Here is a 24079-nt window from a genome sequence, read left to right on the forward strand (position 1 = left end):
TTATCATCTTTTCTTAATTCATAAAACTGGTCTCCAATTTACACATTATATATTATACACATGAGACGGTTTAAAGAAGGAGAACAGGGATTATCATCCGTTTTCTTAATTCATAAAACTGGCCTCCAATTACATATTATACATGGTTTACAATAACAACAGGTATTAAAACTTCGTGTTTTAATCACTAGAAACTGTGAGCAAACAGGCGTTGAACATCTATTTACTTAAGCTGTGAGCACACCAGGCATCAGAACAGCTGTGAGCAGGACTTATCATCTGCTCATCTCCCATAAGCATTAATCAAAATAGCACTTTTATGATTTTTGCGTAGGTTTACGAAATTGGATCGCGAGGCCAATTTCTGACCAGGAGTTATATCGTTAACGTATTGTATAAGGCCTATTACGACTGAAAACTATCAGATTTACGTCTTCGTCCTAAAAGAGATCCTTCGTCTTCATTTAGTCGGTTTAAATCATGTTACATGTATCAACTGCAAAGAGTTTTGTTTCGTCTTTACAGAGACAGATGTAATGTCATGAACTGCAGTTTTAGCAGAGCTGGGCTGGCTTTGTGCCCGCCATCAGCTGGGTGAGTTCGCCTTGGCGACTTATCTCACTATTCAAAACGCGCGTATAGCCTACAATTATTAATACCAATAATACACATTCAACTGAAACTGAATTTGCCCACAAAAATGAAGTTTGAAACTGCTCGAAATATCTCCACCAAAATGTAGCGAATATGCATCTGGGTAAATATGAATTAGCTCAAGAATATGGGGAATCTTGGGATATTAATATCTATGACACATGGTCATAATTCATAAGTCGCATGTACATTTATTTATTTTTTTATTATAGGAAATGCCTCGTTCTGTAACTGGTCTGACCAACCTTTAACTCGGCCAGCGAGTAGATGTAAGGTCAGTACAGTTAAGAAGGGGTATTCACAAACTCCACTAAAGTTTAGGTTCTGGCCAAGAACATTAAACTTTATTGAGTTTATTAATTAAAACTACTGAATGTAGTCTAATATTATAGAGCCTGTAGCTTTATAGATCTTTTGTTTCATTGACTTTATAAAAAGTGGGTTTTCAAACACAGAGACAGTTAAAAGTATAAATGGGTTTATTAATAAAATGGCACACGCTAGAGATTATAAGCTACAAATATAAACGTACGTAAAATGCAAACGAGAAAACAGACACACATTTAACCGAACAAAAACATAAAACATAGCATGACGTGATCGGAATGAATGACATGAAAGAAAGAAAGAAAGAAAGAAAGATATAAGATATGGAGGGTAACTTAATTCACAGACCTAAGACCTAGACACCTGGAACAGCTTTTATAGGAATCAATATACTTGCGAGATGTGGTACTCTTTCAGTGTGATGCTGAAAAGGGGACGCGCGTGCGCGTGTCCGGCTGGTTTGCGTCTAGCTTCTTCTTCTGGGTCGTTTCGAAAAACGATGTAAAGGCTCACTTGAATTTAACGTTACCGGAAAAGTTCAGATTCGTCTCCCGGGATGGGAGAGGCTGGAAATCTTAGTTGCAACGAACGGGAGCTACGACTCGAACATGTGTTGGTCCGAGGAGAAGGCCAGGGCCTCCTTCAGATGTTCCTTGGAGAAACGCTGCGCCGAGGAAGAGGGTCCAGAGAAGTTGGATGAGTTGAGTTGGAAGAGAGGAGAGAAGAGAAGAGAGCGAGATGAGGGGGTTTCTGCCTTTTAACAAACATCTGTTTACGCCTTCTCTTGGAACGACAGCGAATCAGATTGTCTTTTCTGAAGCGGGAAAATTCTCTTTGTGTGAAGAAGAAAACGCCTACTTTCACCATATGTCTTATGAGAGAAAGAATTCATATTTCTTCTTAAGATTGTACACCTGGAACAATACATCTTACTGTAATACTATGTGCGGGACTGGTTGAATTAAAACAGGGCGGTCAGACAGATACCAAGAATTACAGGTAGATATTGGACACACATAACATTATGTTCATATGCATCATTACACACAAATAAAGCTTGCTTAAACACACAATAAAATGGTCAGTATTTCCGTTATGGCATGTGAAGACACTTGAGAAACACAGGAATACATATCAAACATTTGAAGAGTTTTCTCTGAAATGTTCCATGTGTGTTAAGGTGTTGGAATGTTGGCTCGCAAAGGAGCTGGATGAGCTGCAGCTTTGGAGCCATAAAAGTTTATGACCAGGTTCGAGTTACAAGACACTATGGAGTGATTTCCTTTCAATGAATCTTCGGAATTAAAGATTTTACTCTAGCAAACCACACCTCTATTATAAATTTGTAATGAATGGTAAAATGAAATTTTACTATGTGGAAGTCCATATATGGAAATGTGCTTCAGTTGCATCTCGTGGTGGGTTTCTGGTTGAAAGTCCACGAGTGTGTGTGTGTGTGTGTGTGTGTGTGTGTGTGTCTTCTGGAATGTCACGAGGCCAGCCGAACTGGCGCTGGCAAATTGCTCCTCGTGGGGCAATTATTAACCAGTACGGACACAAGACGATGTGTCTTCCCATATGATCACTTAACGCGAGAAGCAGATGTCGTTGTGGCTACACCGTTCTTGTCTGTCAGTCATATAATGCAGGTCTATGGTCACTGTCTCAAAGAGCATGCACAGAGTCCAAATTAAAACAATTCCCCATCGTTCAAATTAAACAATTCCCCATCGTAAGTACACATTGATGGCCTAAGACACGAAACGAGCGGTTTGTGTGAGAAAACAAACAGTATTTATATCGTTTTTTTACCTCTTGTACACAGCCACGTCCAAGTGATCTGAGAGCGAGGGCGGGTATAGATATATACACTAGATGTCGCCTTGGCTACGGTTTCGTTCCAATGAACTGCCGTAGCCAAGGCAGAGCATTTTTTCTCCCACGCTCACGTGAGCATCCACTCCATTGCTCGAAACTCAAAATCAAACGTGAGGTGCCAAAAAAGTCTTTGGTGTGGAATTAAAGGAGGCCGTCGCTGGAGCACATCTGAACGGCTCACAGCGCTTCTCCTCCACCCACCTCAGTGAAGACCTGCCACTGTCAATCATTCTCTGGCACACACACACCTCGCGCGCTGACGTGACCTCTGGTAAACAGCGTGTCATAGCACACTAATCCTGCACTGTGCAGTAATGGCTGAGGACGTGAGGGCTGGGCCTGTCTCATTCAAGAGGAGAGAACTGCCTCTCTGAAACCTTCTCTGGGTGGTCCAGGTGTTCAAGACATTGTCTTTGCATGTCTGAATGTTTTTTTTGTTTTTTCGTTCTACGGTTAAAGTTACATTGCTCATCTCATCTCTATTTTTGTGGTTAGACAGATTTTTAATTTTTTTTGTAAAAATAAGATTTCAGCATCATTTACACGCACTCATGTTGTTGTTGTAAACAAGAATGCTGTGGAACACAAAGAAGAAATTTAGAATCTACATCTATATACAGATTCTAAAGATTTTTTTATCTATCTATCTATCTATCTATCTATCTATTTTGTCTGTCTGTATAGATAGATATAGACAGACAGATAGATGATAGATAGATAGACAGACAGACAGATAAATGATAGATAGAATATAGATAGATAGTGTATAGACAGACAGATAGACTCATAGATGATAGATATATAATAGTGTATAGATAGATAGTTAAATATATATATATATATATAAATATAGATCTGTCTATCTATCTATATATTATATATACACTATCTATCTATAATCTATCTATACACTATCTATCACCTGTCTGTCTATACACTATCTATCAGTCTATCCATCTGTCTATCTATCTATCTATTTATCTATACACTATCTATCTATTATCTATCTATCAGTCTGTCTATCTATCTATCTATCTATCTATCTATCTATCTATCTATCTATCTATCTATCTATATCTATCATCTATATATCAGTCTATCTATCTATCTATCTGTCTGTATATCTATCTATATACACTATCTATCTATTATCTATCTATCATATCTATCTATCTATTATCTATCTATCATCTATCTATCTATCTGTCTGTCTGTCTGTCTATCTACTCATCTCTTCCGTGAGCACTTCAGCATCATCATCATCATCATTAAAAAAAATTCTATGCTTTCACTTTCCTTCAATCCCTCCGTAACCCTAGCTTATGCTACTCTGAGCAATGTGTGAAACATATGAAGATCTGCTTCCTGTATATTCATCTTTAAAGTGTCTGTTTTGTGGCAGGTCTCAGTATCCGTGGCAGTCCTGATGAAGACCCTCCTGACCCTCAGCTCATGCGTCTGGATAACATGCTTCTGGCGGAGGGCGTGTCTGGGCCAGAGAAAGGGGGCGGGGCATCGGCGGTTGCTGCGGCAACAGCGGCGGTGGGAGTCGGAGCCGACAACTCCATCGAGCACTCGGACTACAGAGCAAAACTCACTCAGATCCGGCAGATCTACCACACCGAGCTGGAGAAATACGAGCAGGTCTGCAACACCAGTGCTTATACAGGAGTCTACAGAGACATGAGTAACACACATCCTAGCGTTACTGGAAAATGATCAACTACTATTCTAGGGAACAACATAGTTACTCATCTCATGCAATGAACACATTCACACGAGCATACACATAATGAGCAGTGTTATTTTATGTACTATGTACTTATTTTATGTTATAGTTTGTATGCATTTTTTGTTAGCTTTTTATTTTTTATATTTTCAGTTTTTATTTTATTTTAGTTCAATTTATAGTTTAAAAAAATATATATATTAATTTATAAATTAATAAAAAATTTATGTCAGATTTAGTTTTAGTTAAGTGTTTGATGTATTTTAATTTATATTATTAGTTTTATGGTAAATCTTTACAATAAGGTCTCATCGTTAGTTAACATGAACTAACTATGAGAAATATATTTTACATTATTTATTTACCTTTGTTAATGTTTGCTCATATAAATAATCATTCATGTTAGTTCACAGTCCACTAACTAATGTTAACAGATTTTAATAATGTATTAGTAAATGTTGAGATCGACATTATCAAAGATTAATAAATGCTGTAGAAGTATTGCTCATTATAGTTCGTGTTAAGTAATATAGTTAACTAATGTTAACAAATGAAACCTTAATGTAAAGTGTTACCAGTTTGGTTTATTTTTTGGTTATGAGTAATTTGATTGGTTCACTGGCGTGCAACATGTCTTCATTTTATATTTACTTAAATTTTTTGTCATTTTCTTCAAATATTTTTTAAATATATTTATTTGATATATACGTTTATTTTATTTTATTTTTTTTATATAATTTATTTGTATTGTTACTAATTTTAATACTAATTTTAGTGCTTAGAATAGTTAGTTGCCAAGGTGTCATTTAAAAAAAATGAATCTAATATTTATATAAAAAAAAAAAATCAGCTTTAAATATATATATATATATATATATTTTTTTTTTTTTTTTTTTTTTTCAGATACTTATTTTAGCGCTTCAACTCAGTGCTTTTCATCTAATATTTATAATTTATTTTTATTTCAGCTTTATTTGAATAAACAGAAATGAATTTGCATTCACTATCAGTTATGAGTAATTTGATTGGTTCACAGGCGTGCAACGAGTTCACTACCCATGTGATGAACCTGTTGAGGGAACAGTCTCGCACGCGACCCATCTCACCCAAAGAGATCGAGCGCATGGTGAACATCATCCACCGCAAGTTCAGCTCCATCCAGATGCAGCTGAAGCAGAGCACCTGTGAGGCGGTGATGATCCTCAGGTCACGCTTCCTCGACGCCAGGTCAGAAACTCATGCATTTGGCAGATGCTTTTAGTTTCCAAAACAACTTGCATAACATTTAATGTATGCATTTGTCCAGCATACCGTATCTGTTTGCTTTTTTGAGTGAAGTGCAATCCATAATACGCCTCATTTACATAGAAAAGGTTGTGTAGAAAGGCACGGAAAATGAATAACACATTCTACGGAGCCACGGAAGGGACATGGTTAGGCTTGCTGCGGTACTCGGTTACATTACAGTCCATCAGATTTCACTTATCACGTGAAGATAGGAAGGAGAGATGATTGACAGGACGATGATGGAGGATTTGGTGCGCAACAGATGTATACATATGTGTGTGTATATGTATATGCAGTGTACACACACACACACACACATTCATATATATAAATATATATGTATACTATATATACATACATATATATTATATAAACACAAACTTTTATGTTAGATGAAACTAATTGAAACATATTTTCTCCATCACCATGTCCCTTATGGGGCTCCGTAGAATGCGTCAGTTCCTTTCCGAGCACAATATTCGGATTCGGGCACATCAGTGTAGATTATGCTTGGATTGCTGGTGGTTGGTGAATAAGCCCCAGGTTTTTGCTCTAAAATACAAAGCACAAAACTGGTTAGTAAATTCAAACATAATTTTGCCCCTGAGAGACTGTCCTACTTATAATGCACTGTAAATAATAAGCATTTGCTTAATAAAGAAAAACGATTATTGGTCGTGTGTCTGCTTTTACACATGTAGGTGTTTTTGCTAGTGTGGGTTTGTTGCTCATTGTATTGGATGTGCTGGAACCGTGGCATGTGTGAACGAGTGGGTGATGTGGTAATGGTTTAAGGTCTTGTGAATCCTCTGGAGTATTTTGCTTAAACTGGCAGAGGGATAAGTTGGGTGGGCACAGGGAAATTTGCCAATTAGTTCCAGTTGGTTGGTCCAGTTACTTAAAGCTAAGAGTAAATTATGCATAAATCTGCTCATCAGAGAATTATTCAAATGACTCTTTGGAATTATTCAAATGCATGCAAATGAAGCAGACATTGATTGGTGGGCTCATTGATGACATCATAAAGAGAGTGGCTGCCAAGGTCAGATTTAATCTAGTCTCATTGATGACATTGCATTGCATTTATATTTTTTAAAAGTACAACTAAGCATTTAAATATTATCTTATAAGACATATTATTGGTAGATATAGAGTGACGACTGATATTTATATGCATTTTGTGTAAATATCTGCTATACTTTTACAATATATATATTTATAATACAAGCATCAGAATTTCATCTTACTTTTTGGCCATATAAATATCAGCATCTGCACCAAATTGCATATTTTGCTCAGTTTGGACCTCTGAATAAAATTGAGGTGTTTTTTGCTCCTCAAGTATGAGATCCATGTTCTCACTATATCATCTGAGCCATAAAAGCCTGATGTATCAAATATGATATTCAACAAAAAAACACATTTTTCCATTTAAAAAAATTAGATTTTTCAGACTATCATTTCAGATGTCAGGCTTTACAGGGTTAAGCAAATCGATTGTTTTGGGCCACATCAGGGACTTATAACTTTAGTCCCATTAAAGGGGTGATGAACTGAGAAATCAAATTTTCCTTGAGCTTTTGACATATAAGAGGTCATCATACTATAAGAATATCCTGTAAGTTTCAGAACTGAAAACTTCCTTGTTTGTCCAATAAAAGCTTTTATTGACACCAGGCACAGCGAACGATCAGTAGCCCCGCCCACTGATTCGCGCATTACATGAAACTCATTAGAATATGCAAAACTGTTATCCAATCACAGCAGTGGGCGTTTACTTCCAAGTCTTCAATGCCCATAAAAACTGAGCGTTTCAGGAGCTAGGCTCAAAACCAGGGTAGAAAATAGTGTATTACTTATTCATTTTGATGTTTTTTAATGTAAAAACCAAGCGAACGTCATAAGTTGACGTCAGACAACAATATAAAAATGTTGACCCCTTTAATATATACTACATTCAATAATACATGCATTATGGTGTAGTTACAGCATCTACCAGCAGGGGGTCATTAGAGCATGATAACCAGCTAAATCTTTGAAAACAATGATTATTTGTGAAATTCTCTGGTGTTGCTAGTGAATATCACACTTTAATAACCTTTAGTATATAAAGATATAGAAATGGTTCAGGATCTAACAATACCAATGATTTATTGTTTCCATTTTATGCTTCTCCAGGAGGAAAAGGCGCAACTTTAGCAAGCAGGCGACAGAGATTTTGAACGAGTATTTCTACTCTCACCTCAGTAACCCGTATCCCAGCGAGGAGGCCAAAGAGGAGCTGGCGAAGAAGTGTGCCATCACAGTGTCGCAGGTGAGTCCAGTTCTCGGACGATACTGCGCACACCAGCCTTCAGCTGTGAAACAAGAGGAGATTTTATTCACAATCTGAGCAAAATCACTAACAAATTTGTTAGCGGTGGTCTGTGACACTGTGAAGGTGCAGAGAATTTGGCTCAAAATACAAGTGAAGAAGCAGAGCAAAGCTGCCTAGTGACATCTCGAAACAAATGGGCGTGATTTAGAGTGAGCGCCCAGTTTTCTGCAGCATGGATCCTGGAAGTATTTTTCCCATTGCTTTTCTTCATAAAAAACATCTAAATAAAGTTTAAATAGAGTTTAGTAGAGTTTAAAGAGAAGGTCAGTTTTTGAAAATGTACTGTTCTAAGTTATAAAACCATAAAGAATTGCAAACGACTTGGTCCAAGTTTATATTAGGTGTCTTTAACTACTAGTCAAGTCAACTTTATTTCTATAGCGCTTCATACAATACAGATTGTTTCAAAGCAGCTTTACAGTGATAACAGGAAAATAATGATTCAATGATGCAAACAGTTCATTTGGGCTGTACAGCAGCTTTGTTATTCTTCAGCTGAAGTCAGTTCAGTGTTGATTCAGTTCCATTGTAAAGATCAGCAATTATTAAAGGTGCTCTAAGTGATGTTGGGTGATGTCACTTCTTGTTGACGTTTGAAGTATTGTCAAACAAAACGGAGGCTAGCTCGACCCTCCCTCCTCCTCATCCCGTCCCCTCCCCCTCCCTTCCGTGCTTCCTGAAACAGGCTTTTCCGATGTAAATTCGGGACTTCGCGCGTTCCTTCTCCTTTTCCCTCTTTGCTATTTGTTCATTGGAACGTCGTCTCTTTGGTCGTGTGTCGGCCTTATCAAAATTCTCAAGAATATACATTTTTAACATTAGTCGTTGTTGTTGTCTAGGACATCTCTTCTCTAGCTAACTTCCCTCTTCATGCTTCTCTCTCCTCCACCCCCCACACCCGCCTTCATGTGCACGCACACTAACCCCCCAAACCCAAATCATTCTTGTCGGTTATTGGCTGGAACACTGTTTGTTATGTTTCATGGTCCAGGCTGGGCCAGTTTGTTTTTGTTGCCGTTTGTGGAGCCTGGGCTGTCTACAGAGACCGCGTTTTTTTACAGTGTGTTCAGGGGACAGGCAGCTAGCGGATAGTGAGGAGATGTTTGCTGGATGTGACAAAAAATGTTTCAGCCTAAAAAACGCGTGACATCGCTTAAAACATCTTTAATAAATAATATTGTTGAATATTGTCTCCAACCAAGCAAGCCAGAGGCGACAGTGGCAAGGAACCCAAACTCCATCAGGTGACAGAAATGGAGAAAAAAACTTGTTAGAAACCAGGATCAGTTGGGAAGCCAGTTCTCCTCCGGCCAACGAACGATCATAGCGTGATTATGATTCAGGCAGGATCACGAGTCAGAATTCAGATCGGAATCGGTCAAATATTCCATCCAGTTACCTTTGCTTGAAGATCAATTCATCACACCAGTATTGAGATGAAGCTGGTCATAGGGTCTGTGTTGAGGACTTGTCTGGTTCTTGTGGTCTCTGCTGAGGATCAGTGCCGATGTCTGTCGTGCCTATAAGGTCTTCACAGGGGAGAGTCTAGATGACAGGATCTCTGCTGACATTCAGGGCTGAGTTGTGGCACGTCTAGTCCTAGTCCTCCGTCTGATCTAGATCCGGCCCGGATCCGGCTGACTACGGTGACCAAAGGATGAGACAGACAGGCTAATATTAGCATAGAAGCCATTCTTCTTATGATTTAACAAGTACATCAGGTGTTATAGGAAGTGTTCCCGGTTCCGGCTGACCTAATTTATGCAGCCTAACAATCCTTTAATGGAAGTGAATTATAGAAATGTGCTAATGTGTTATGTGTATGCTAGGTGAGAGAGATGTGTTTTTAGTCTAGATTTAAACTGTGTCTGCTTCCCAGACAATGTTAGGAAGACTGTTCCAGAGTTTAGGTGCTAAATAGGAAAAGGATCTACCGCCAGCAGTCGATTTTGATATTCTAGGTATTATCAACTAGCCGGAATTTTGAGATCGCAATAGACGTGAAGGACTATAACGCGTTAAGAGCTCGCTCAAGTACTGTGGAGCTAAACCATTTAGTGCTTTGTAAGTAATTAGCAAGATTTTAAAATGTATACGATGTTTAATAGGGAGCCAATGCAGTTTTGACAGAACCGGGCTAATATGGTTGTACTTCCTGGTTCTGGTAAGAACTCGAGCTGCTGCGTTTTGGACCAGCTGTAGTTTGTTTATTAAGCGTGCAGGGCAACCACTCATAAGAGCATTAATCTAGCCTTGAGGTCATGAACACATGAACTAACTGTTACACATTTGTCATTGTAATTTAGATATAATTTTAAGATGGAAAAATGCGTTTTTTACAGATGCTAGAAATGTGGCTTTCATATGAAAGATTGGTATCAAAGAGACACCCAGGTTCATAACCAACGACGAAAGTGGTCACATGGTACAAGTAGGAGCTCTCAGAAAATTCTCAGATTACAAATTGTAATTACGAGCTCTGGGAGGACGAGTTTTTTACAACTTTTTTACAAGTTGAAATCTCGTAATTGCGATTTTTAATTATGACATCATGGCGTGAACGCATCTTTACTTAAAATGTTAGTACATACTAGTAGATAAAAGACACTTAATATAAAGTGGGACCAACAATTTAATCTATTCAATTGGTTGTTGTGACTAATCTAATCAGAAAAGACAACTACTGACTTTTATGCTCCAATTTCCCATTTTAACTAACGTTAAGTAGGTAGCCTCAGCCTCAGCATGTAAACCTTAGCTGTAAGTAAACTATATAGATATCTATGTGCAGAATTGTATATTCCATTCTGTTTACTGAACTAGTCAATAATCATTACTTTTGGACCCAGAATCCAAATCATAAAATCTATTTACACTAATTTTTCCGATAAATCCACCCCTAAAATGACACATAAATGAACTGAACTTCAGTTGCACGAGACTGATATCTGTGTTATTTTTTTCTTATTTATGTACTATTACAGTTTCCATTTATGGAAGCTTGTTTCCGCCGCAGAATAATACAATTTATTCGATAATTGTGACTTTTAATCTCACAATTCTGACTTCTTTCCTCATAATTATGAGTTTATATCTTGCAGTTTTGAGAAAAAAAGATGAAAACTCGCAATTGCGAGAAAAAAAGAGATTGTGAGATAAAAAGTCACGGAAAAAGTGGCGGAAACAAGCCTCCATGTCATTCATATTTTAAAATATTTTTTATTTTATATTTTCAGTTTTAAATTTTAGTTAATTTCTTAGTAATTTTGTATTTTCATTCGTTTTTATTTTAAAAAAAACTCAAAATAGTTTTCATTCATTTTTCATTTATTTCAGTTTGTAATTTTAGTACTTAAACTTAACTGCATTTCATCTAGCTTAACTTAAGTTTTTATCTTATATTTATTTTTTGAATTTTTAATAGTTTTAGGCTAAGTTGTTACTTCAGGATTGTGGGTAATGTAGTTCTCTACAGGAAATTCTGCAATTAGAAACAATATTGTTAAGTAGGAATCACACTGACACAGAAGAACTCAATTTTTAAATTGTAAATAAAGATTATTGGAGTATGTTTTCAGTCTTTCTACTTCTAAATTTCATGTTTAAATCAATGTGTTACTTGCAGTCTCTTTGTAATTACATCTGAAATCCTACACCAAATTTATTTTCAGTGTAGAATCCTATAACACCCTCAGTTTATACATCATCTCTCTGAATGGCATTCTTACTTCCAGAGGCCGAGTGTTGCTCTCAAATGAACTTAATGATGAACGTCTATCCTTTCTTCAGCCTGTTTAATGGGAGCGGGTGTTGTTTGTGTAATGGGTGGGTGTGTGGGGTGTACAGGAAGTCGTTACTGTAAAAAAAAGCCCCTTCTTTTTGTGCCCTTAGGGGAAGGGAAGCACCATCACTGTGTCACAGGTATGTCACTAAAACACGCGTCCGTCTGTCCTCTGTGTTGTCTGTCGATGTTGGTTGTAATGGCAGCCGTGTCTCTGTGTCCTGAACAACGCTCATTCTTTACAGACCGCACTGGAAATGCTAGTGTTTGAGTGGCTATAAGACAATGCATACATTTACTCGCCACTGGGAACAGTTACATGCCGGTTTGCACTTGGATCATGTCCTCTGGCTGTCTTTTATTGGGTCCCGAGATTATGACATCAGCGAGGCGTTTTTTTATTGCGCATCTTCAACTGTTCCGCCTCCCATTGGCAGTTTAAAGCCTGTTTGGAGATATTTTATGAAGGAGCCATTGCTCGGGGTGGATGTGATTTTAATATGTCTGGGTTTGTAGCAACGTTAATATTCTTTTGCACAAGGTTGGTCCATTTACAACCGTTTGAGAATAACAGTCGCTGTAAAACACATATAAACATGGTTTTCTGAGAACCTGTAAATGTTTTGTTTGCAGCTTCTATTTCATTTTTAATTTTTTTTTATGAATTCTATAAATGCGACAGGTAAATGTCATGAAAACTGTCAGGAACGTGTCTGGGTGATTTTTTTTTCTTCTTTTTTTTTCATTGTGGTAGAATTTTTTTATTCATTTTAATTGAAATAAATGTCACAATACAAAAATTGTAATGGTCTTTAAAGAGGCTTCATTCTCTTTATGCAAAAAAAACACTACTGGTCAAATGTTTGGAATAATTAAAACATGACAATTAAATTAAAACATTCTTTTATGTTTTTTGAAAGAAGTCTTTTATGTTCATCAAGGCTGCATTTATTTAACAGTAACATTGTGAAATATTATTACAATTTAAAATAACTGGTTTTAAAATGTAAACTATAGAAGAAAAACTGTTTTCAACTTTCAACTATTATTAATAAGCACCAATAATAACTGAGCAGCAAATCTTATGATGCTGAAAATTCTGCTTTGATCACAGGAATAAATTACATTTTAAAATATATTCACATAGAAAACAGTTATTTTAAATTGTAATAATATTTCACAATTTTACTGTTTTTACTGTATTTCTGATAAATGCAGCCTTGGTGAGCAGAAGAGACATTGTCAAAAGCATAAAACAATCTTAGCAACCTCAAACTTTTGAATGGTGGTGTATAATTTTTGTTTGTTGTTGTTGATTTTGGGATAAAAAAAAGATAATATATTTTATTATACTTTTATAATATTTTATAATGTATGATATTTTTTATAGCATTTCCTCATGAGATTCCTTCACATTTGCCTCTCTATCTCAGGTGTCGAACTGGTTTGGTAATAAACGTATTCGCTATAAGAAGAACATTGGTAAATTCCAGGAAGAGGCGAATCTGTACGCAGCGAAGACAGCAGTGACGGCGACTCAGGCCGTAGCGGCCGCTGTACACAACAGCCAGACCAACTCGCCCGCAACGCCCAGCTCTGGTACACACACAAACACACACACACACACACACTCTATGGACGAGGCCACCGGGGCTAGTTGTCACTAATGTTTTGAGTCCATTTGCACAAATACTTGTTGCCGAAATCAGTGGTATCCTTAAATTAATTGGCAATTATTAACAGGTAAATTACTTAAATGTGACATGTGACAACATGTCCTGCTATAGGGGTCAACAAGTGTTAAATTAACTGTATCTTTTTTCCTAGCCAGTAAGAGTGGACATATTTAATAGCTTTTTTGTAGCCAGAACTTTTAATGTTTTGTGTCTACACAGAAAATAAACCCCTGTGAAAGCAAAACTGTTTCCAACTTTCAACTATTATTAATAAGCACCAATAATAACTGAGCATATAAGAATGAATTCTGAAGGATGAGTAACTTGTGTAAAAATTGTGACAACTTGCCCCGATCTCTCCTATATTCCATATACAGCAGATCTAGTCTAATTGAAATGAGTAATTTAAGAGTTTAAATGGGTTCTGTTCTGCGTCAAACGTCTGTCATTTTCTCTTCAGGTTTCCAGATGAAAGATGAAGACTTTCAATTGGATGCAACAGAAGATAAAAACAATCTGTTAAACAATATTTTCACTGGTACGGCGACTTGAAGACACTTCCTGTGATGAGAATTACAGTGAACTTCCTGTCTCTGTGTTCAGTTGTGTATGTGCATATACAGTGACCCCAAAAAATATCCATTTGGATAAATATTTTAACCCTGTAAAGCCTGACGAGCTTTTTCTTTTTTTTAAATGGAACGCTTTATCAAACCTTTAGACAAAAGAAAGTTTAGTATCATAGAGTATTATATTTGATACATCAGGCTTTTGTGGCTCATATACTGTAGTATGATATAGTGAGAATATGGAACTCGAGGATAAAAAATACCTCAAAGTCATTCAAAAATGTGCAATTTGGTGCAGATGGTGATATTTATATGGCCAAAAAGTACGATGAAAATCTGATTTATGCTTGTAATGTAAATCAGCAGTACAGCAGACTACATAAAAATGCATATAGTCGTCACTCTATATTTCATAATAACATGTCTTAGTAAGGTGATATATAAATGCTTAGTTTTATTATCAAAGTGTAGTATTTTTAAAACATATAATGTAATGCAATACAATGATGATTGAGAGATAAAAGTTCCTCAAAATCCTGATGGATCATATTTGATACTCACATTTGAACATCTTTTCTAACAAATAATGTTTGGATAATCAAGTGAAGTTGCTTCAGTCCAGTAAGTGTCCATCTAGAAATATCACTAACAATAAAAAAGATATTCTTATGTTTAATGTATAAAAATCAGTGCAGATTTCTCAGCATAAAGAGTTACTACTAAAAGGCTTTTTACTTGCTAAAAATGACAGAAGGCATGTAGTGCATTATGTGTAACAGGTTTGATCATGTTGATCATTTGCAGGCCTTAGAAATGTGATACAGTAATATAATACATGCAAACATTAAACAAGAAAAAACTTCACTGAGCATGTTCACAAACTCACTGTTCCTCCGTCTCTCTGCAGGGTCTTCGGGTTCGTATAGTTTGCCAGGTTCGGGAGACATGTTTATGAGCATGTCCAATCTGAACGGTTCATACCAGCCGGCCCAGGTCCCCGTCCCAGGACAGACACAGGTATCACACACACCAGCGCAAGAGCACAATATAAACTATAACGTACAACATAATATGCTCACCAAGGCTGCATTTATTTGATCAAAAATACAGTAATATTGTAAAATAGTATTACAATTTAAAACAACTGTTTTCTATTTGAATATTTGATTAAAAATTTTTATTCCTGTGATCAAAGCTGAATTTTCAGCATCATTACTCCAGTCTTCAGTGTCACATGATCTTCAGAAATCATTCTAATATGATGATTTGATGCTCAAGAAACATTTATTGTTATCAGTGTTGAAAACGGCTTCATTTTTTTTGTCGAGACCGTGACACATTTTATCAGGATGGATAAAACGATACATTTGATCACTTTTGATCAATTTAATGTCCTACTAACCCCAAACTTTTGAATGGTAGTGTATATATATACATATATGTGACCCTGGACCACAAAACCAGTCACATTTTTTTAAATTGAGATTTATACATCATATGTAAGCTTTCCATTGATGTATGGTTTGTTAGGATATGACAATATTTGGCCGAGATACAACTATTTAAAAATCTGGAATCTGAGGATGCAAAAAAATCGAAACATTGAGAAAATCTCCTTTAAAGTTGCCCATTTATGTTCACGATTGTCCTGCATTCACTCACAAAAATAAATGTTTTATATATTTACGGTAGGAAATTTACAAAATATCTTCATGGAACGTGATCTTTACTTAATATCCTAATGATTTTTGGCATGAAAGAAAAATGTATAATTTTGACCCATACAATGTATTGTTGGCTATTGCCACAAATATACCCGTGCGACTCGTGACTGGTTTTGTGATCCAGGGTCACATATATGAAATATGTGTCTAGAATACCAATAATATCACAGCCATTATTTCTCCCCGTTTATGATCTCCTGTCCTGTGTTTCTCTCTCCGCAGGGAGACTCCATACGTCACGCCATCGGTCAGTCGTTGGGTTACAGTGATGGTCTGCGGGGAAACCCACTTTACAGCCCTCATGGCTTGAACGTAAGTGTGTTATTTGAAAGTAAAACATTAAAGCCAGAAGTATATTCCGTGCAAGTGTGCAAATGCAAATGCTTGGACACTTTCAACTAATCAAAAAGTCAAACAGACTTAAATCTGCACCAAAAGCTCTAGTGTAAAAGTGCTTTAGGGTCTGAACATCACTCACACACACACACCGTCTCATGTGGTGGCGAAGGAATAATCTCTTCACAGCAGGTCTCCTGGAGTCATTCAGAAAGACGTTGTATGATCAAACCGTCGCTCCATGAGCCGACAAAGACGACAGCCGAGATTAAGACTGGGAGAGGTGATGCTGCTTCTGTGAAAAGGCAAAGATAAACGTATGGATTCATATTAATATCCGCACACGCACACAGGGCTGTTTGCTGGGATAGATGCAAATGCGTTCTGTTTCCATTTTCCAAAATGCATCTAATAACGCAACGACATGCACGGCTCTTGGCAGTATATCTGCCTTCTTATTGAACCACACACTCTCTCTCTGTCTCTCTCTCTCTCTCTCTCTCTCTGAGCGAATTTGCGGTCCATTTCCTTATCACTATAATAAAATATGAAACTGGAATTGCCTGCAGCTTTGTACAGATGTGAATAGCATCTTCCCAGATGAGGTTTGATAAGACATGCTTTATAATGGAGTCACAGCGTTAAAGGTTCATTTATCTATTGAGGCGGCCACGTCGAGGAAAAAAACAATACTAATGCGAGAGGAAAAGAATCATCCATAGCCTTATCACAAAGAGAAAATAAGGGCAGAACGAATAGCTTCAGATGTCATAGACATTCACATTACAAAAACAATGATTTCCAAATTGGTTTAAGTCTTGTTTTACGGTTAAAATATCTAAAAATCCTTGAAATTAGAGAGATTTTCATAGTAACGCATAGGATAATAAGACTTGTTTTTCAAATACAAGGCTTGTTAATACCAATTACAGATTTTTTTTTTGTATGAACAAGTAACAAATAAGTGGGGAAAAATCTGCCAGTGTAAATAACAGTAATAATCTTAAAATTAGACCAAAACATTTACCCAAAAATCAAGAATAGGACTTATGCAATGTAGAATGTTTATACTTGGCTTAATAATTCAATTAAATCAATCAATTAATTAAATTAATCAATATGTGTCTTATTATTATTTTAAACAAAAACTGCTTAATCCAGCACATGATGGTTTGCTGGTCTCGCCGGGTTTAAGCTGGTTTCTTAAGCAGTGTTGGAAAAAAAGTTACTTTTAAAAGTAATCTGTTACAATATTGCATTACTTTCTAGAAAGTAACTAGTTACTTTTAATGGAAAGTAATGTGTTAGGGTTAAAAACAAAACAAAGGTCCTTTCAAAACAAATGCATATATGATGCATATATGTGACCCTGGATCACAAAACAAGTCACGAGTCGCACGGGTATATTTGTGGCAATAGCCACATTGTATGGGTCAAAATTATCCATTTTTCTTTTATGCCAAAAATCATTAGGATTTTAAGTAAAGATCATGTTCAATGAAGATATTTAGTAAATTTCCTACCGTAAATATATAAAACATGTATTTTTGTGAGTGAATGGAGCACAATCGCCAACATAAATGAACAACTTTAAAGGAGATTTTCTCAATGTTTCGATTTTTTTCCACCCATTCCAGATTTACAAATAGTTGTATCTCTGCCAAATATTGTCCTATCCTAACAAACCATACATCAATGGAAAGCTTATCTATTCAGCTTTCAGATGACGTATAAATCAATCATTAAACAAATTGACCCATGTGACTGGTTTTGTGGTCCAGGGTCACGTATGATGGTTCAAAACAGTGAAATGCAAACTCAGAATATTAATTCACTGTTTTGAACCATCAGTAACCATCATGTTTTCACACGGCACACACAACGCCTCTGCACTTACGATTTCTCTCCACATGGGAACAGAAGAGCTGTCAGTAAATTCATGGGGAAACAAAGTAACTTGCGATACCTAGAATTTGAAAAAGTAACTAAGATTGAAAATGTTTAAGTAATGCATTACTTGAAATAAGTAATCTGATTACATTGCACAAGTTACTTGTAACATAACACAAGCTTCTAAAACCGTATGAATAGACCAGCCTGAACATGCTTAGGCTGGTTTAAACTGGATTTTGTTTCAGCATGGCGAACAACAGTTTAGACAAAATGGATACAAACAGAGCATTTTATCTGATCTTACTCTCAAAAATCAATACCGGCTAATGTTTCCATTCTGACTTTAATTACGCCTCTCAAATAGTCTCTTGTGTGTCTCTTTCCAGGGTAACGGTGGCTGGCATGATGCGGTCACTCCATCTTCTGTGACGTCTCCTATAGAGGGAGCGAACAGCGTTCACTCGGACACCTCTAACTGACCAGTCTGAGATCCCGCAGGACAACCTACACAACTCAACAGCATCTCCAGCGAGAACACGAAACACAGACGTGAAACCGTTCTGGTTCCTCAGTACCGTACTTTGACTAAAAGAACACCATGGGATTGATGGTACCAGCTTTCTTTCCAAAACTGGTCATGCCTCAATAAACATGGCCAACATGTGCGATTGTGGAAACAAGGGATGCTTTTGTCATAATCTCTGTGAACATCTTTGAATAGGTTTAAAAATAGATCATGATTTAAATTGACTCGTATCACTGTCTTCTTGCACAGTACAGTGTGTTCGTCCTTAAGTGTGATTTTTCTCTTGCAGATCACCAACATGATTGAGAAACTGATTTTTTTTAAACTGTATTTTTAATGATTTAACTTGAGCATTAATGTTATTCATAATAATAAAGGTCAATGACATCTTAGTTTTAACAAATTATGACAATAATTGACATCAACACTGCAGTCATGCATATTCAGATTCAGCTATTTATATTCAGGTACAATGTACCAACATCACTACATCAAAAGAGCAAAGCTGTAGGCTTCCAGAAGTAAAATACCTTTGATAATGTCCATAAAGATGATGTATGCTGTATGAAGTGACTGTATCTGTGGAGCTGATTGGTTTCTTTCAGGTCCAGGTTGGCTCACAACTCCTCGACCAACAATGTTATGGAGAAATTGCATGGAAAATTTACTTCTGAAATCTTCTGTTCAGCAATGCTATCAGTAACAGTTTGCATCTGAAACATTTCTCAAATTAGAAATTCTTGCACTCGTAAAAATAAAGCTTCCAAAAGTTTTTTTTTTTACAGTAATGCCAGATAGAAGAACCATTTTTGGTTCCACAAAGAACCTTTCAGTCAAGTTTTTCTTAGTGTGAAGAACGTTTTAAAGGGTAACTCTCGCCAAAATTGAACCTAGGCTCTTTTTGTTAATCTCCCCGAGACAAACTTTCGTGTAAAAGCATAATTAGAATGGAAATGACACTTTTAAGATTGACTGTATTTTCGTTTTAGGTCAAAATGCCTGTTGAATGGGAGTGCATGGGCCACTACTATGATAGCATCAAAATCACTATTTTTAAAACACTAAGAAGGCTCGACACAACATGCAACTTTGCTCTAAGTATCACCAGGGGCTCTACACATGAACTCCAGCATTGACAACAGTGTTTGTGTACACAGAGTTTACTAAAAAGAAAGATTTTGTACGACTCACTTTATCAGTTAGTGTTTCCGGTGGCTGGAATTGTGCCAGTCAAACGTAGTCGATCTCCGAATGCAACGTAACATGAGGAGAGTAAAGATGGAAAGCTCCTAAAGCTTGTTTCCATATAAATTCACGGATACATTTTTATCTAAGTTATCATGCTTTTCATTGAATTTACAAGTTCATGACATTTGCTCATATGGAGTCAGTTAATTACGTTGCATTCGGAGATCGACTACTTTTGACTGACAAAATTCCAGCCTCCGGAAACACTAACTGATAAAGTGAGTCGTACAAAACCTTTCTTTTTTAGTAAACTCTGTGTACACAAACAATGTTCTCAATGCTGGAGTTCATGTGTAGAGCCCCTGGTGATACTTCCAGCACAGTTTCATGTTGTGTCGAGCCTTCTTAGTGTTTTAAAAATAGTGATTTTGATGCTATCATAGTCGTGCCCCATGCACTCCCATTCAAAAGGCAATTTGACCTAAAACGAAAATACGGTCAAACTTAAAAGTGGCGTTTCCATTCTAATTATGCTTTTACACGAAAGTTTGTCTCGGGGAGATTAACAAAAAGAGCCTAGGTTCAATTTTGGCGAGAGTTACCCTTTAATATTCTAAATAATCTTTTTCCACTATAAAGAAGGTGTCGAAAGTAATGGAACTATCGAAGAACTTTTATTTCTAAGAGTGTAGAGCTACTGTTGACAGATCATGCAAACCAGATTTGTATTTGATAATGCCATTTAAGCAACAAGGCATAATCAAATGATAAAAATGATCCCCCTTACTCCATACATTCATGCTCCGTATGACAGAATATACTGATTCTTTTTAAGTTTGCTTTACTTTTTACTACTCTTTGGGTAGTTTTTAATTTGCAATGTCTTTTAAAAAAAGGTTGTAATATTTTAAAAAAAAAAATGTTCTAATGTATTAACTATCTATGAAGAAAAATTCATGTAATATTATTAGTTTTTGATAAAGGAAATACTTGTATTTCTGGCCAAACAAGTGTTTCAATAAACATTTTGAACTGAGATTCTTAGTCTGATATTATATAAACTCGTGCACAACAACTTTTTTAGTGTTTTTCCCATTCATGTTTAATGGGTAAGTTAGTGCATACAGTATTCTGACTGTCAGAGAGCTTTTCTGTCTTGTTAAAGCATTACAAATTATATTGTCTGTGTTCAATGTTCATGTATTTCACTTTGCATGCTGTGAGCATCAATGAGACACTACAGCCAAAAACATTTCTGCTTTTCAACATGTCTTTATCAGACAAAATATCTATAAGTGCATAGTGTGTCATTTGGGACTATTTTTTTGCCAATTTTATCATCTGCCAGACAGAAGTGCCTAGGAAAAGTAAAAAATAGCAGCCTACACATCTCCCCAACTAGCCATGTGATTTAATTCAGAAATAGAATTAATGCTGCAAAGTTTTTATTGGGTTTGTGCAAAAAGTATGAGCAATATGAATTCAACAAATGTGACAAAATCAATAAAACTGTCCTAATAGTAACAATAATTCTTGCAAAACCTCTACAAATGAAGCGCAAAGGGGTTAAAGAAAGACTAAAGCATTTGAAAAGCTTGTGTTGAGGTGATTTGTTTGATTGGTTAACATATAAACCACACACACACACACACACAGGGAGACGGCATCGTCAGCTTTGGCAAACTGAGCTTCATTAATAATTCCACCTGAGTGGCAATAAATCTGTGGTGGTTCTCGATGAAACGGCAACACACCCTCATAAATCAGTGAGATTACAGGACGATATTTCACGATCTCACGTCTATTTCTGTCAGTCGAACTAATAGCCTCTGCCGATCCCTCACAGTGATAGCTCATGAATCCGAGATTTGTTTTCAAAATGTCAACGGTGCAATATGCAATCTCACTGACAGTGGCAAAATGCCCTTTAATTATTTATTTACCCTCCACTGTCAGTTAAAGGGCTGAGAGGTCAGGCAGAAACGCGAGCATGCGTCCAATGCATTAATGAGAAGTTTCGATGAAAAATTCCGTATGAAGATCAAACCAGCACAGGAGGCTGGAACCGGCCATTGATGAAACGTCTACAGCATATGATTCTTTGTGAAGCCTAACGTTAATTGCAATTCAATAGCCTATTTAGGATGAAAGATTTGTTTCTCTGCCTTGTGAATTCAGCACAAGTTGTTGCCCTCTCAAAATTAAGTGTCAGTTTTGACAAGCATGCTAAATAACCTTTTGCTGGTGGAGGACTACATTTGATCTACATTTACTACAGGAGCGCGGGAAACCACGGCTTGCAAGTCAACATACAGTCATGACAAAATTGAGTCATTCTCAGCACTGCACATTATTCTGAAGAAAAAAACAATATTTAATCGAAAGTCATAACTTACTCTGTCTCTGGCACAACTTTCCCTTTCAGCCCTCTTGTTTTTCAACCTCCTGTCGTATTGAGACACAGTTCGAATCAATTCCCTGCATATAAAAACCAAGTCGTTTTTCTTGTTGAATATCGCAGTTGAATTTAAATTGGTTGCAAACGCTATATATCTAACATTAAACTATAAGCTACTCTTAACTAGCCTACACTATAAGCTAACAAAACTAGTAGAAACAAAAATGTGTTTTTCCCATTGAATAAAGTTAATGCATTTTCAGGTTAAAGCATTCTCAAGTTAATGTCAACATACAGTCATGACAAAATTGAGTCATTCTCAGCACTGCACATTATTCTGAAGAAAAAAACAAAAACATTTAATCAAAAGTCATAACTTACTCTGTCTCTGGCACAACTTTCCTTTCGGCCACCACAGTAATGCCCTCTTGTTTTTCAACCTCCTGTCCTATTGAGACACTTTGAATCAATTCCCTGCATTTAAAAACCAAGTCGTTTTTCTTGTTGAATATCGCAGTTGACTCCGAAAAAGTCACATTAAGGAATTTAAATTGGTTGCAAACGCTATATCTAACATTAAACTATAAGCTACTCTTAACTAGCCTACACTACAAAACTAGTCATAGAAACAAAAATTTGTTTTCCCCATTGAATAAAGTTAATGCATTTTCAGGTTAAAGTTAAAGCATTCTCAAGTTAATGTGTCTTGTTTTAAGGTTTCATATATTTATTGGACATCGAGACAAAAATAATATAATTCTTAGTTTGCAGTGTAGCATCGCTACTTTTAGTTAGTCACCAACACTAGCCTACATGTCACTAATGGTCTGATCACCTTCTGTAGAGTCCAAATAACTATATTATTAGCATATTATCTGACCAGCCCTGTGGCTTCAGAAAGTCTCTGTGGAATAGAGATGCCACACACACACACACACACACACACACACACACACAGCCCGAGGACAGACTCCAGAGTATCTGCTCATTAGTGTTCACCATGCTGCTTGTGACACCATTAAAAGTAAACAAAAACCAGGCATTTTTCCCTCTAGCCGTGAGCTATATACGAATCAGCATTGTACATTAAGGAAATTAAGGTGAAAAGTGTCTGAGGTTAAAGAAGCCAAAGGATTTATAGCTTTAAAAAGCATGCAACTTTTGTATAATGGCGTTCAGGATTGGGCTTTGTCAGGTGGACGATAAAAAAGGAGAGCTGATATAAAGTAAGGGAAAGCATCTCTGCAGCCAGCAGGCATCATAAAGAGTATGCAAATCACACCGCCTGTCTGCCTCATTAATATTAAACATGGCTTATTAGACAGAGCAAAAGCCTGACCCCTGGAGCGGCTCACACACCTCCTGAATAATTAATGCGTCTGATTATGTTAATCAGGAGCGTTCCAGGAGAGGAGTGTGTGGGGATTTGCTCGAGGTGTGGGACGACTCGTGCCATGGGCTTTGCTTTTTATCTCCTGTCAACTCAATCTGCGTTACGCCGCTACACGCTTCATTTTTTTTTTATTTGATCCTAAAGAAAAGGTCCTACTAATCAAAATACTAATTTGTATTGCCATGTGCAGCAGAATTCTTGTTCTACTTTGCTATTTTCTACAACAATATACACTAACAGACAAAAGTTTGGAATGATTACGTTTTTTAAATGTTTTAAAAGAAGTCTCTTCTGCTCACACAATTAATGAAGTTTAATTGTATTAATAACAGTTTTTCTATTG

The 24079-nt window shown here is 36.5% G+C and overlaps 1 protein-coding gene across 2 annotated transcripts in view; it reads left to right on the top strand.

The window, feature by feature from the left end:
- The window catches only part of pbx3a (pre-B-cell leukemia homeobox 3a), a 61186-nt gene extending 39039 nt beyond the window's left edge, over positions 1–22147 (top strand). Inside the window, exons 3-11 of one of the 2 annotated variants that reach the window (XM_082171133.1) lie at positions 4262–4503; positions 5625–5815; positions 8054–8189; positions 12144–12173; positions 13467–13632; positions 14170–14247; positions 15186–15295; positions 16225–16314; positions 18618–22147. In XM_082171133.1, the coding sequence (XP_082027259.1) occupies positions 4262–4503; positions 5625–5815; positions 8054–8189; positions 12144–12173; positions 13467–13632; positions 14170–14247; positions 15186–15295; positions 16225–16314; positions 18618–18710 (1136 nt within the window). In that variant the 3' untranslated portion in view covers positions 18711–22147. The remainder of the gene's footprint in view (positions 1–4261; positions 4504–5624; positions 5816–8053; positions 8190–12143; positions 12174–13466; positions 13633–14169; positions 14248–15185; positions 15296–16224; positions 16315–18617) is intronic. The other variant, XM_082171134.1, reaches the window with a different exon arrangement.
- Positions 22148–24079: the final 1932 nt, after the last annotated feature.

The sequence above is a fragment of the Leuciscus leuciscus genome (genome assembly GCF_965113295.1).
Source record: "Leuciscus leuciscus genome assembly, chromosome: 5".
NCBI lineage: Eukaryota > Metazoa > Chordata > Actinopteri > Cypriniformes > Leuciscidae > Leuciscus > Leuciscus leuciscus.